We start from the raw sequence: 14,872 nt of genomic DNA, 5'->3' as shown, positions 1-14,872 counted from the left end.
TGAGATTTTTAGGAGGAATTAGAATGAGGAAAGCTTAATGGCTGTTTAAAGGACCAGAAAGCTTTCTTCTTTAAATGTTCTAAGAAGTCAAATTTGAGAATAATCTTCTATAGCAGTTCTCCCAGCTGCCCTTCTGGATTCCCTCAAACTGAGGAGGGAATTTCCACACATCTTGGATCTAAAATCTTTAAGGTTTGGCTTCAAACTTTGTTCAGTATTATCCATATTTAAGAGCATTTAAAAATGCAGCTTTTAAACCAGCCATCAGGGTTCCCTCTGGAATCCAAAATGGCAGATTCAGAATGGCAAGTTTCAAGGATACTAGGACGTGCAAAAATTTAAGCATCAGGATAAGCTTTTCAGCTGATATGGAGAAATACCACCATAAGCTGCTGCTACGGTTCCAAAGGCTGAGAACATAAGTTTACAGTCTTTAACCAAAGAATATATTTTAGATTTGAAATCTGATTAAAAGTAGGGTAAAGTAGGAATTAAAGCCTCAGTACTACTAATGGAGATTTATTTAATCTTCTAATTTTAGATTTGGAAATGCCACACAGTTCTCTATCTTATGACAGTTTTCAGTTCCAACCTCCACTGCCACCTGGGTCTCCATCGATTGCAACTCCGCCCCCACTGCCACGAGGAACTCCTCCACGTACTCCACCCAACTTCACATCCCCTCTTCCTCCAGCGCCTACTGCCTCTCTTCGCAGGAATACTCCAGCATCAACTCCTTCCAGTGATTCTGCTCAGCCAAGAGTGGGGGATTCAGCCATGGATGAAGATACTTTGACCCTAGAAGAACTTGAGGAGCAGCAGCGATTGATTTGGGCTGCACTTGAGCAGGCAGACAGTACAAATAGTGACTCTGATATACCTGCTGATACACCTTTAACTGGAAACTCTGTTGCATCATCACCATCTAGGAATGAACTGGACATTATTCCAGAAGGAAGAACATCTGAGAAGCTGGTTGCAGTGGAAATTGGGATATCAGATACTAGTATGCAGATATCCAGAACTGAACATTCTAAAAGTGACCCTAATTCAGGGGATGGATTATCTGATCTAAAGGAAGATGACACTGATCATGTGGATTCTGAAGGCACGCTGGAGAACATCACTACAGGCTCAAAATGTGAGATTAACAATGGAGGAAATGAAAGTGTTACTCATGTGGTCACGAGTGCTGAATCATCTACAAAAAATTCAAATCCTGTTCCTGACATGAGCAAGTTTGCGGCAGGAATAACACCATTTGAGTTTGAAAATATGGCAGAATCAACTGGTGTTTATCTTCGAATACGAAGTGTATTAAAGAATTCCCCAAGAAACCAGCAAAAAAACAAAAAGGCTTCAGATTAACTTGTCTTCCTTTAAGGTTTTATGGTGCCCCCAAAAGAAACTTAAAGTATCTACCAAATTGGATAATCTCTCATGTGCCCTTTTGTGAAGAACATCTGAGTAGTTAAGAGTGGACTAATATAGTTCTTCTGCATTCTTCCCTAGTGTTTTTTTGTTTTTTGTTTTTTTTAAGTTCGTGCAGGGCTTCCATTTGACCAGGACCAGTGTTGACCATTCAATACATGAGAACTTGACTAAATCAAAACCTTCCACTAAGGGGTGAAAGGACTGTTGATTTATTTGTTCAGCATATTTTACACTCTGTGATACATGAACCTCTTAAAACAGTGAGTCTTCGGTTGCTGTTTAATATTTTGGTTAAGGTTTATACTATCGTTAATGGTGAGTTTCAGGTGGAATGGTGGTTTTTATCTGTCCTTGTACAGTAGTCTGCTCTTTCTACATTTTGCTAATTATCCTGTAGATAAGTTTAATATATTATTACAGTTTTTAAAAATTCCAATATTTTAAAATGTTCCACATGAAAAGTCCTGGCAATCAGATGGAAATAATCAGGGATTACCAGCATTATCCTCACCATTTCGGATATTTTTTATAAATTAATTGTGGGTCAGTTTTTAAGCACCACTTCTACCTTTTGTAACATCATTCTTTATGTAAACTTGCTGTACATACCTGTTCATTCTTGTGTACAGAGGTTTAATAAATGAGTTTTCATATAAATATTTTCAAAAATGGTTGATTCTCAAACATCAAAGCTCCAGTAAGAAACTTGTTACTACAGCTACATGAAAACTGAGGTCGTTTGGCTGTTGTCTGATTTAATTTGTCAGATATGTGAATTGTTATACATACTTAAAAAAATTAGTTGAAATATGAGAATGAATGTAGTTTAGAAACCTCTGAACTTGTGCTTTGCCATAAAATACATTTAACTATTAGTTATTTTAAGTAATTACTTAAAATCATAGCGTTCGAAGGGACTGCAAAGGTAATCTAGTCTTAACCCCCTGCCAAGATACAGGGTTTGTTGGGTCTAAACCATCCAATCCAGATGGCTATCCAGGCTCCTTTTGAAAACCTCCAGTGAAGAAGCTTCCACAATCTCCCGAGGCAGTCTGTTCCAGTGTCCTGCTGTTCTTACAGTTTGGAAGTTTTTCTTGAGAAATCTGCTTTGCTGTAGTTTTGAACCCACTGCCTCTTGTCCTGCCTTCTATGGCTAAAACTACTTAAATAGTTTAGGTATAAAATTGTCATAATTTTGAAGAATGTCTTCTGGATTATAAGTAATTCTAAATTCTCTTTAATCTACTGTTTTTATCACTAAGATTTTTTTTTTTAAAAAAAATCTTTTTATGAAGGACCTATGGATTGGTTGCCTGGGCCTTATTGCAGCACTGCTGGTAGAAGGAGCCCTTCTATAGCTAGCCAAAGCTTTTGTTAACCATGTTCGTCAGTGCTGGCAGTGGGTTTGTTCTTCGTAAATGCAGGGAGGAAAAATCAGTTGCCAAGTAAGAAAGATGAATAGAGGAAGCAACTTATTTTCAAGACTCTTCAAAGCCATTTCAAAAGGAGGAAGAAGAATGTAACTGATACTAATATTAATGATTTGTTTTAACAAATAGTAGTGAGAGATGCTAACCAGAGCTTTGGAGCCCACAGTCTTCCTCCCACAGAACAGGTACAGAATAAGCAGTGTCAGTGGAAGATTTCCAGACCACCCTTTAAAGTGAGAAATAGTTTTTCAGTTGGAAACACTTCAAAATATTTTTACAGTCAAAGATTTTTAAAATCAGAAAAAATTGGGCTGAGGGTTAGTATGTTTCTGTGTGTAAATAAAATGCCCTTCTGGAAGATTTTTCTTTACTAGGGGAGGATACAATAGGAAGAAGAGTGATAGTTTGTTTGAACTTGTCAGGGCTATGATTGGACTGTTTAGCTGTGGAAAGCAATAATAATAAGTTAGCATTTGCAGGACATTAAAATGTTCCAAACTGAGTCATTTGTTTGTTTTTCTCAACTTTTGCCTTGGGGGAGGGGAAGTTAGAATTATAGAACAAGAGAGAATTTACGCTCATTTCCTTTCCCAAATAGGTAGATATATATGTACTGTAGTTGTGAAACTGCGGGTTACAGAGATTTGTTTTCATAGGTTTTCTTTTGCAGTAGTTCCTTACTGAGGGCTGGATTCTGCGTGACTCACATGCAAATAATGCAGCACAGGGTATGAGGTAATCAAGACCTGAAATGTACACACCTTGGGTGTGTTGAGGCACTTAAGCCTTGAACATTCACTTGCAGTTTTTGAATCTCTCCCCGCACCTGGAAGGCATTTTATAGCACTTGTGAAATTATTTTACTTTTAACATGACGTGTGGCCTGTATTTTATTTACTGAAACATGAAGTTTAAAATTGTTTGAACTATACTTAAACAGCCCTTTAACACTATTTAGCCTTTTAACAATATATATACAGTACGTTTACAATAAACTCATTGTGCCATTTTTTAACAGCTCAGAATAGAAAATTATTCCATAAAAGATAAATTGGATTGGGAAGAAAAGTGGAATGCAACTGTTAATTCTGCCTCTTGTTTTTAAGGGTGTTGGGAAAACTACTTAAGATATATGCAAGGGCGGCTTGTGGAGCTTAACACTTTTCTATCTGTTGTAAAGAAGCGTGTTTGCTATTTGCTATTTGGAAGATGATAGACTGAAGTTGCTCTTCTGAAGAAATTCAGAGTTTTTTGTTTTTGTTTTTTCAAAAGTTTTTCTTAGACTCATTTAAAACCTCTAGTTATTCAGGTTGAGTTTACTACTGTACATTCACTCTAACTAGCAGATTTTTTTCCCCATCTTCCCTGATAGTTGAGGTTTATGGCAAGTGATGTCAAAATTAAATACACACTTAGATTAAAACCCACAGCATCTGATTAACTCAGTTTTTAATATTACTCACTTTATAAATGTTTAAAAACTTCCACATAGCCACAGACATAGAAATGTACATATTGTTTGCAACACCTTTACCGCTTTTCCCACAGGGAGTTAAGTCTGGAAATTGAACTCAGGTGTGTTATAGGGCAAAGAAGACCCAAACCATAAATGTGAGGAAAATTACTGCTCTCTCAAATCAGTCAGATTTGCAGTATATAGTGGATATCATTAACTCTACTAAGACTTAGAATTCCGAGCATAAAGTAGTAATGATTATACTAATAAATCCATATGGAGAACTTTTTTTCACTCCATTTAAATTCACTTCATTTTCTTATTCTAGCCATATATAATTGAATACCTACAAACATGATTTTTCTTTACAATGTAGGCTGCTAGCTTCTAATCTTGATCTCCAGTGATCTTTAATAAATCAAACTGTTTAACTTTTCATTAGCCTAGAAGTCTTAATGCCGGATCTGTCAAAAAACAAAATTAGAAATCTGTGATTTTTGTTTTTGTGGTCCAGGCCTTGCTTCAATGAATGTGCTTTAAAAATAGAGTGGGAAAAATAAAAGTAATAGTAAGTTAACAGATTTTTTTTAATCAAACTCAAAATGACAGGGAGACAGTGGGCATGTGTGCAAGTCTGAGAACTGCTAATAAATCTTCAACCATAGCTTAAATTTTTTTTCATTCCAATGGCCACTTCATGCCTTAAGTTACCATAATTTTATAGGTAATATGTTCAGCATTTTACTGCTTTGAGAAGGCTCCTTTGCATTACTGTGTCAGCAAAAGCAGTGGGCTAAATTAATGTTTGGTCCACTTCCACCTGAAGTCAGTAGAGCTATACTAAGGTTGGATTTGGCCAATTAAGTTTTGACAGTAGCAGATGTTCTCACTGCTGCTGGCACAGATATGACTGAGAATCTTAATTTCCAAATAACTTTTGGGTTGACTTTAGTAAAACTTTATGCAAAGTTCAGTATGTTGTTAGACTAAACGCTTTTAAAGACACATGCATGTATGTATTGAATATTTCTAGCTTTGTCTTCCATGCCTGCTCAACATTTGAGTAGTTATTTCTACTTTATCCCAGAATTCACCTTTCATTTCAGTTGCTCGGTTTTGCTGAGACAATGTATTTTCTTGCTCTTTTAAAATATTTCTATTCATATTATGGTGATGGGTGTGGTATAGGAACCTAGATTACTCATTCATTTTAATGAGCTTTAATAACACTTGGTATGAGATAGGTATGGTGTGAACAGACACTGATCAAGTTTTCCCACATCCCTCTGTCAATGGGATTCAGTTCTGACTTGCATCACTCCTGCTATTCTAGTCTTGATGCTCTTTTCAAAAGAAATTCTATAAACATTGGGCATGATTGCCAGTAGGAAGCAGGAGAATCCATGCTCATTTGTACCTCAAATTACTACATAGGAACCAAGTCTTAAAAACTAAATACCATGTACTACCCCTTCTCCCCCTCTTCCCTCACAGAACAGTTGAAAAGTTGCATTAGAAAAGTAGTATCAGTCAAAAGGGAATAATTTGAAAATGCAAACAGAATACTTTTGAATGAGAACAAATTTGAATTGACAGGTTAACACTATACTTAAAAACGGGTAATCTCTGCTCAATGTCGTTTGTTTTTTGTTCTGGTTTTTGTATTGTATGTTTTGTTTTATTTTTTTGAGGAGAGGCCATTGCATTTGTTACAATATCAATAGATCAATCAGAGCAGTAGCTTGGTTTCAGGAGTGACTAGTACTTGCTGTTTTAGAAGAGAAAGATATGACTGTAACCAATATGAGTTTGCTGTGCAGGTTATCTGGCATCAGGAAGCTTGCTCTTCTTTTATCTTAAATGACAAATGTACTGTTCATAAACGTGATATTGGATTTGTCAGGTCTGTGAGCAGCTGTTTCCCTGTCTCAGAACTCTAAAACTGTGGACTTTAAGTATATTTAATATCCTCTGTTAGGGGAAAAGGATACCTCAGATGCCTGCCAATGGGATACAGAACTTTAAATCTTTTAGTCACTAGTTCAAATCCAGGTCAAGTCAGAAGCAATGACAATGGATTGTCTGCTGTTTAGTGGTCTGCATACCATATGTTTCTGTGTGTTGTGATCATCTTTTTACTAAAACTGCAGTGAAATAGTCGTTACAACTAGTCCCCTTCTCAGCAGGAGCCAGATATTGTATTGCTGGATTATCCTCTTGCCCCTAGAAGTGATCACTCTAGAACAGGGTCAATGGATGCTGGTGGGGGGAGTGTAGAGAAGTTTGAACTGCTGCGGCCTGTGCCCTATTTGTTCTGCTGATGAACAGGATACTTCAGTCTCCAGGGCTGTCAATTTGGCAATGTTTGCAAGCACTGAATTCACCTCAGGAAGGAGAACATCTGCCATGTGTCCTGTAATTTGGGGATGCAAATCTTATCTCAGTTTGCTCCCATTTTTGGAACCGTATACTTAGAGCATTTAGAATAGTGAAACGCAATCAATGAGACTATAGTCTTAAATATGCTTACATTAATTTTTAAATGAAATATCTGCAGTACTTTCAGTGTAACTGCTATTCTGTAGTTATTCATGTAACATTTGGTAATCTAAGTTGGTTGTAATATGTATGTATTAATAGACTATTGAGTGCTTTAAATATGAAGATGAAACACAGATGAAATGTTATCAAGATATTTGCAAGACACACAGTAACTTTACTGAAAGGAAATATATATTACAACATAAACTCTGGAGAGATAAGTCCAAAAGGAACAAAAACCATTTAAATGTATTAAAACTGAGTTAGTGTGTCAGGCTAAGTAGGGGTCCTATGCTACTGTTTACCACCTGAATCATGTACCCAGATTGTGTTGTCTTTAGATAGAAAGATTTGTAATTGAAAGTGAATGACTTTGCAGATTGATTCACCTCCCTGAGAGCATATTGTGTGTTACAAGGAGAGAAATTAATCAGAGGAAAAGGACTAGCAATTTAGTCATCAAAAAGCAGTTTATTAGTAGGGTGGATTTAATAGCATTAAAATTAACATGTTGTTGTGTAAATGACTATTGTGTGCTCACTAACCCCAAAATGCTTCAAATAATACAACATTGCAAAGTAATCTATAGTGAAGCCTGTCTTATGTGTTTCCCCCTAAAGACTCAATAAAAAGGATTGCCTATCCAGTGGTTCTCAAACTTTTTGTATTGGTGACCCCTTTCACATAGCAAGCCTCTGAATGCGACCCTCCCCTTTATAAATTAAAAGTGGGGGAGGGAGTTAATTTAATAGGCTCAGGCTGTCAGCCCTGTGCCTGGTGGAGCTGGGGCTGACAGCTCACAACCCCCAGGTAATAACCTTGCGATCCCCTGAAGGGTTGCAATCCCCCAATTTGAGAGCCCCTAAAAACCCAAACAAAAGTATTTAAAGTGGTCACTAAAGACTGACCATTGCCTTTTGTAGGTGGGAACTTTAGTGCAGCTTTCACTATAATACATTGTTGTTGGAAAAACTTTATAAAACATCCTTGTTTTTGAGCAAGTACATTTAATTTTTTTAATTACTACTCTTTTTCCCCACTGCAGGACACTGCCGCAGAAGAAAATACACTTTTTGGTCGCATCAAGAATTTTATTGAAGTTAAAATTAGTCTGAAAATGAGGTAAGCAAACAAATGGGGATCATTTAATAGCATCTGTTTTTCACCCAAAATTATGCTGTCTCAAATACTGTGCAAAACTTGGTAGACTTTGCTTGCTGTAGATCTGCAATAAGGGAGGCATGGATTTGGATTGGTTTTTACTTGTCTGCTGAAGCAGGAAAGGATTCATTTTAGGCAAGTGAAGAATGGGGACTGGTGGTGGTGGTGGTGTTTTTTTTTTTATTTTTATTTTTTTCGCCCCCAAAGGATGACTCCCTATGTAACTTTTGTTCTAGCTATGCTGTGAGAGTAGCTCCTGATTCTGGATTGGCTTACCAAGGTCACTAGTTCTGGGAGCGCTCTTTCTTACTGTTTACCCAATGAAGTGAATGGCATTTTACAAAACATGTTAGAGGAAATCTGAGACTCACCTGGCCTAACTTCAGTGTAGTGTCTGCCCCAGATAGTTTATTATTGCAGACAAATTATATATGCAACAACAGTTACAATACAAGAAGGACTGGAGAGATCACTGATGCCTAATGTAGGAAAAGCTTATTGAAAACAATTCTGTAATCTTCTACTCACCTTTGCTGAGATTAGATTCCCCAAGTCTGTTAGCTTATTACAGGAGCCTCTTTCACAAATAAAATGTTTATCTAAATCTGCTTTACACGCCAGCATGTTTTTACACAAGTCCCCTTTCTTCCCTCCCTCCTGTTTTGTCATCTGTTCATTGGACTTTATACTACATAACTACACGCACACACTAACTGTGGTCCTGTTACTTGTGTTTGCAAGATTACGTAACACAGTATTCAGCTGGATCAGTCAAAAGATGTCCCATGCACAAGTCATGGAGACTACAAGGAGGCAATAAATACAAATGAGAGCCAGAACAGAAGTAAAATGGAAATAAATGCAGCTGTCTTTCTTAATTAGTATCTATAGTAACTCGATAAAACAATATTTAATGGATAATAAATTTGCACGAGAGCCTTCCTTCACTGAACAGAGTCCTGCTATGTACAGAAGGAGGAAACAATAGGAATCCCAGTAAGTGCACAGGTGAAACTGAAATTTGAGAAGAGCCAGAAACTGAGTGCAAACTGGGAACAAGCAACTGAAGAAGTGAACAGGAGCATAAAGGCCAAATTTCCTGTGCTACATATTGCAAGCATAGCTTATTTCTCTGCTTGACAGAATATTTTCTCTTGTGTGCCTCTATGCTGCTGCTGCTTGATGAAAGTCCATGGGGACTGAAATCTTCATCTTGCTAGAAAGCCATTCTCTGTGTTCGTTCCTTAGTGCAATAAAAGTCAAATTTTGGCATGTGTTCTGTACACTGCAACTTCTAGAAGAGAAAATGGGCATTTGCCATAAAGTAACACTATCCTTTATACACTAGAGGAATATTGCACTTTGTTTTTGCATAAAGTCACTTGTAAACTGACTTTGTATTTTATTTATAATAAACATGTGAACAGTTTTATTTATATCATGAGATCCTATAGGATGTTTATCATAAGAGAGCCTCAGTACAAGTAAACTCCACTTGTATGTATATTTGGTACCAACAGTGAGGAAAAACATTAAGCATGCAAAAATAGAAGGATGAACACACGCCAATCGTGTTTGGATTGATTGTAGAGATAACTGAAAACTTAGCAACTAAGCTTTACTATGAAATATAGCTTGGGTCAGAAGCACTGTTTGTTTATTACATCCCTAGCCATAACCAAGGACGTAAGATCTTAATATCTGTACAACATCTAGCACATTGCAGTCTGTAGATATTACTGTAATATAAATACTAGATATAAGTAGCAACAATAGGGCTTATTTCCTACCTTTTTTGTACACTAAAACCTCTAGGGGGAGAGAGACTATCTTTCACTACATGCTAGAAGGGCAGTGAGGAAATGCACACATTGTAGGAGGGCAGCCAGTTGCAAAATTGAGAATGATAGATATATCACACACACACACTACTTTTTATAACTGAAAAATGAATCTAATTAAATTGAGGACTGGATTTCTAAGGAGAGTATGCCCAAAAATGTGTTTTAAAAAATGTTTTCTACTGCTGTTTTGAAAGCTCTAATTGATTTAGAGGCTGCACAAAGATGAGAAAATGGAAGGAAGAGCAGTGTCACTTTCCCACATTCACTGAAGGAACAGATCCTCTAGGACTGAAATAGGCTTAATTTATTGACATTTTACTATATGGTTACGATGCTAGAAGTTCTGTTCTAGCTGCATGTCACTGGGATATCCAGTGATTCAATGTTAAGAGGGTAGGAAAAAGTGCACAGAGTGCCTCAGACCATACAGCTAAACTATAGTAGAGCTGCTATTAGAATCTAGGAGTTCCTGGCTTCCAGTCCTGTGTCTAGTCCATATGGCCACTCTTGCCAATGCTTTACAAGTCAAAACAAAGTACATAGCTAAAGACTGGATAGGTCTATCTGCAATGAATGCATATGTAATTCAATCTATTTAAGGCTTGAAAGTGAATAATCCACATTGATACTCGAGTCCATTTCTATGCATCAATCACTTTTAGAAGTTGCCAAATAGTAGCTTTTAATATGTATATTCTATATATAATATAGAATGCTGTGATATGGTTCGAATGATGTCAGGGTGGTCCCTCCTAACTCTCCATTCTGTTCTCCAGCTGTTCCCTTTCCAGGGGTAAATACAATAAAGCTCTTGTTTCCTGTAGGATGGTTGTGCTCTTAATGGAATGAGAGTTCAACAAGAACTACATCTAAAATGATTGCACATTTTGTTATAGTTGGAGGCTTTTTAAACTATGTATTACCCAATTCTTGTTTCATGAGCTAGGGATTACCATTTTAGCTTGCTTTCTTTTCCTCCAAGTATTAAGCTATTCTCTATAGTTTACTTGTATATATTTCATCATTTCATGCTGTTATACTTCTTGCATTTTACTCATTTTGGCTAGTAAAACCTTCAAATAAGGTAACATATCTTCCAATCACTACTTCTTGCTTTATAATTCCTATGCATTAGTACAGTTGTTTTTTTACTTTGTAGAGCTGCAGCATATGCATTTGAATTGTGATTTAAAACATAGAACTACAGCAGTTGTATATAGAATAAGAACTGTTAAATGACTGAACTAGTCTCCCTCCAGCTGCAGGGAAAAGCTACTTACCTGAATCAACAGGAGATTTTTTCGTTGACTTCAATGGGAGCAGAAGTAAGCTGCACCACTTACTCTTAATTTTAGATATTAAACTGATTTCTGTTCTTTACATTTTTATAGAGAGAGTTTGTGTGTGTTTAAAAGGCTCCTTGAAACATATTCTTAGAACTGTTTTTCATATAGAATGTTAAAATGACTACATAATATTAGTGTACTCTACAACAGCAACTCACATACATTTATCAGGAAAAACAAATGCATGGTACTTACAGAGGTCAAGAGAAATACTTTGGTTCAGTGCTGATATAAACTTCAATGTGAAAAGCACTAGAGAGAGACATGCCATCTTTGATCTAATCTAGATGCTGTACACAGTGGGTTCCAGGTCCATGACTAGGGCTCCTAGGCACTACAATAATACAAAGAAATTTACACTGCTCTTTACAAAACAGTCTAACACACGGTAGGAGTCTGATTCTGCAGACCTTAGTCTCAGTTATGAGTAGAGCCCTGCAAAACTGCAGCTATCCACAGACACAAATTTTGTAGCCACACAGGGCTCTCTCTATTCATGTGTGTCAGTAGAAATACTTGTATAAATAAAGATTACTCACATCAGTGAGGTTTGCAGGATCAAATCCTTATGTCATAAGCACAGGATGGATCAATGTATGTTTTTTAAATTAAAAAGAATGCATTAGTTAAAGCATTATTTTTATGATAGAAAAATTGTATTAGACCTTAACCAAAACTCATTGGGGGAGGGTAGGGGAAATCAAAGTTGTCTGAGGATGGGCATCAGTATTTGGTTCAATAACATTTAACAATTAGAATAAAAGCTAGTATTTAACATTTACGAATTAAAATTCTACCAGACGTTCGTTGCTAAACGCTGATCAGTTTATTTTAAACCAGTTATTTAGAGTCCCTGTTGCCCTCTTTCCCTTTGTGCTTTCACATGCTATACAAAAGGCTGGACTAATGCCAAGGAATGAGGCAAAAATTAAATACAAATCCCAATTAGGTTTCAGTCAGCAGCCAGCGCAACTGCTTTTTTGTCTCCCTTTTGTTTAGACAGTATCTCTCATAACCCAAATGATCTATGAGACTGCAAACTCAGGTCTGCTTCAGGACTAATACAGCAGAGGTCTAGGACAACGTTGTCTGGAAATTGCACACCATACAAGAGGTGGTAACTTAGAAGTGAAACAGAGTCCTTTGTATCAGGCTTAAGAATTTATCTAAAACAGCTGGTGCTGCTGGCATTAACAGGCAAATCTGTTTTTAAGGTTAGAAATAGGATAATGACACGTCCTCATATGGATTACTTCATAAATGTCTTAGAAATTAAAATATTTTGTGTTTCAGGGGATGGGAATGGAAGATAAATTTGTGGGTATTAAGACAAAAGGAAAGGAAGATAAAAGCAGTAACCAGTGAAGCCTCTTAAGATCTAGGCTTATTTGTATTGCCCTGTCTCATATCCTTTTCTCCCCTTCTATTCCTACTAATTTGCCCAAACTGAAGTGGTCAACAGTTCGGTTAGCCACATTCCCATCCTATTGTCTCTCCCCCCCCCCCTTTTTTTTTTGTGGGAACAAAGCCTTTTATGAAGAGAAAGTGCCTGGTGTAGCACTTCGAGTTCTCTAAACTTGCTTTTTCCTATATCTGAAAATTCCTTAGGGGAGCAACAGCCGTGCTGCTGTTGCCATGGTCCTTGGGAGCCCCAGAGCTGTCCGCTCTGCAGTGGGCTGTGACTCAGCCCGGCTGCATGTGTCTTGTCAATTTCAAAGCCGAAGCTGTGGGGGGAACGTGTGATACTGACAAGTCGGGTCCGTGTGCCTGGGAATGACAACAAGCTTCCACTTCACCAGTGAAGGGGGACGATCCATGGGTCTTAAGGGATGGGGCGTTCCCAGCAAGGTCTGACTAAAACTGTCCTTTCCGTGCTGGAAAACCTCCCTTCTGCTCTCCCATGCTGTCACTCCTTCCATTGACAGGGACGGGTCTTCGCCTCCTCTAGCAGCAGGAAAGTGGGGGTGGGGGGGAAGTGGAGAGAAATCCCCCACCTGGGCAAGGGCCTTGTGACATTTCCTGCCCCCGGAGGAGAACGCGAAGGACCCCCGAACCCCCCCCCCCTCCCGGTGTGTGAGCGAACAAAGGCGGAGAGGGAAGGAATGGGGGGCGGGGAGACAAAGGGAAGGGGGAAGGAAGAACAGGGGAGGGCCCCCTCTGCGGCAGTCTCCGCCTTGAAGTGCCTGAGGCCGGGCCGGGCGCAGACGTCTGTCTACCCCGCCCCCTCCGAGCCGGAGAGGCGCCGCGCCGCCGCCGCCGCAGAGGGGCCGGAGCAGCAGCGAGGAGGAGACAGCCACGGTGAGCGGGCCCGCTGGGGCTGGGCCCGCGGCGGAGCCGGGACCGGCAGGAGCTGGTGTGGCTCGGGGGAGCCGGAGCCGTGGCCGGCGCGCGGGCCTCGGCTGCCCTCCCTGCGGCGGCTTCCCGCCCCCCGGCGGCTCCTCAGGGCTCGGCGCGCGCCCCGCCTGAGGGGGCGGCGGGGACCAGCCTCGGGCCGGGGGTTTGGCCCTGCCCTGCCTAGGGGTGGCTGAGTGAGGGCCGGGGGGGCGGCGGCAAGAGCCCCTCGGCGGCCTGGTGATTTGCCCCCTCCGCTCTGGCGTTGCCGGGGTGACAGCAGCCGGTTCCGCTGGATCTAGCGAGCGGGCAGCGTGCCCGACTGGCGTGTGCCGTGGCTCCGACTGACCCGCGTCCAGCGCGGGGGGCCGGGGCCAGGGCTGCGGGGGGGCGGTGCGTTTCCACAGCCCCGCTCGGGCCCAGAGCGCTGCCCGCGCTCCGTGAACTGGGGCGGCGGCGGCGAGCAGGAATCAACTGGTGTGTCCGGGGTGGGAGCGCTGCGGCCCGCGAGACCAGAGCCGGTCTGGTCTCCCACAGGAAGTGTGACGGGGTCTTTAAAGCCCACGCAGCGCCGAGGGGGGTTTCCGCGGTGCCATCTGAAAGGCCCGCGCCTGGGAACCTGTCAGAACTTTGTCTCGGGCTTGGAAGGAGCAGCACTGAGCCTTTTGTGATTCGAATAGTTTTATTTTTCTGGGGTGTGTAGGTGCTCTCACATGCCCCTCGTTAGTATTTGCTAGGTGTTGATATATGGCTCATCAGTCATCTGATTTATTTTCTTTTAATGTGCCCGGAGTTTCGTGTTTTAAGCTTTGTTCCCCATGTCTCCATTATTTTGGAAATTGCTGATCTGCAGATGAGAGGCCCACCTGTGCCACCTCGCCAACTAGGAGAACTGGTACTAGAATCAATGATTGTGTTAGAATCAAAAGTGGGTCTAGCAGCTTCTTAGTGGTTGTGGTGTTTTGGGGTTTGTTTGTTTGTTTGTTTTGGGTTTTTTTTTTTTTTTTTTTTTGGTCTCTTCCTAAAGCAGACAAGGAGAGGAAGCATTGTCTAGTGGTTAAAGCATAGCACAGCACCAGGAGAATTGAGTTCTTTTCCTTTCCTAACTCTGGGCAAGCCACACAAATTGTGCTGTGCCTTAGTTACCCCAGCTATAAAATGGGTGTGGGAAGATAAGGGCATTCACAAATTGCTCTGAGATCATTGGGTGGGAAGAGTTAAAAAAGTGTGATGTATGTGTTGTATAGGAAGTAATGTTATAAATACCTTTTAGTGCAAGTAAACCCAGAAAGAGAAGGGCCGCAGGAGAGGAAATGCAGGGAGAGGACC

General features: G+C 40.0%; 2 protein-coding genes across 4 annotated transcripts in view; both read left to right on the top strand.

Annotated features, from left to right (window-relative positions):
• ZCCHC8 (zinc finger CCHC-type containing 8) overlaps positions 1 to 11,106 on the top strand; it is a 34,560-nt gene extending 23,454 nt beyond the window's left edge. For 2 of the 3 annotated variants that reach the window (XM_043529743.1, XM_007058304.4), the window contains exon 14: positions 542 to 2,091. In XM_043529743.1, the coding sequence (XP_043385678.1) occupies positions 542 to 1,368 (827 nt within the window). In that variant the 3' untranslated portion in view covers positions 1,369 to 2,091. Of the gene's footprint in view, positions 1 to 541; positions 2,092 to 7,906 lie in introns of those variants that run through there. The other variant, XR_005222350.2, reaches the window with a different exon arrangement.
• A 2,236-nt stretch (positions 11,107 to 13,342) lies between these two features.
• CLIP1 (CAP-Gly domain containing linker protein 1) overlaps positions 13,343 to 14,872 on the top strand; it is a 114,285-nt gene continuing 112,755 nt past the window's right edge. The window contains exon 1 of the mRNA XM_037878520.2: positions 13,343 to 13,510. The gene's annotated coding sequence lies outside the window, so the exon portion shown is untranslated. The remainder of the gene's footprint in view (positions 13,511 to 14,872) is intronic.

The sequence above is a fragment of the Chelonia mydas genome, chromosome 15 (genome assembly GCF_015237465.2).
Source record: "Chelonia mydas isolate rCheMyd1 chromosome 15, rCheMyd1.pri.v2, whole genome shotgun sequence".
NCBI lineage: Eukaryota > Metazoa > Chordata > Testudines > Cheloniidae > Chelonia > Chelonia mydas.
This window is presented reverse-complemented; position numbering and strand designations above follow the sequence as displayed.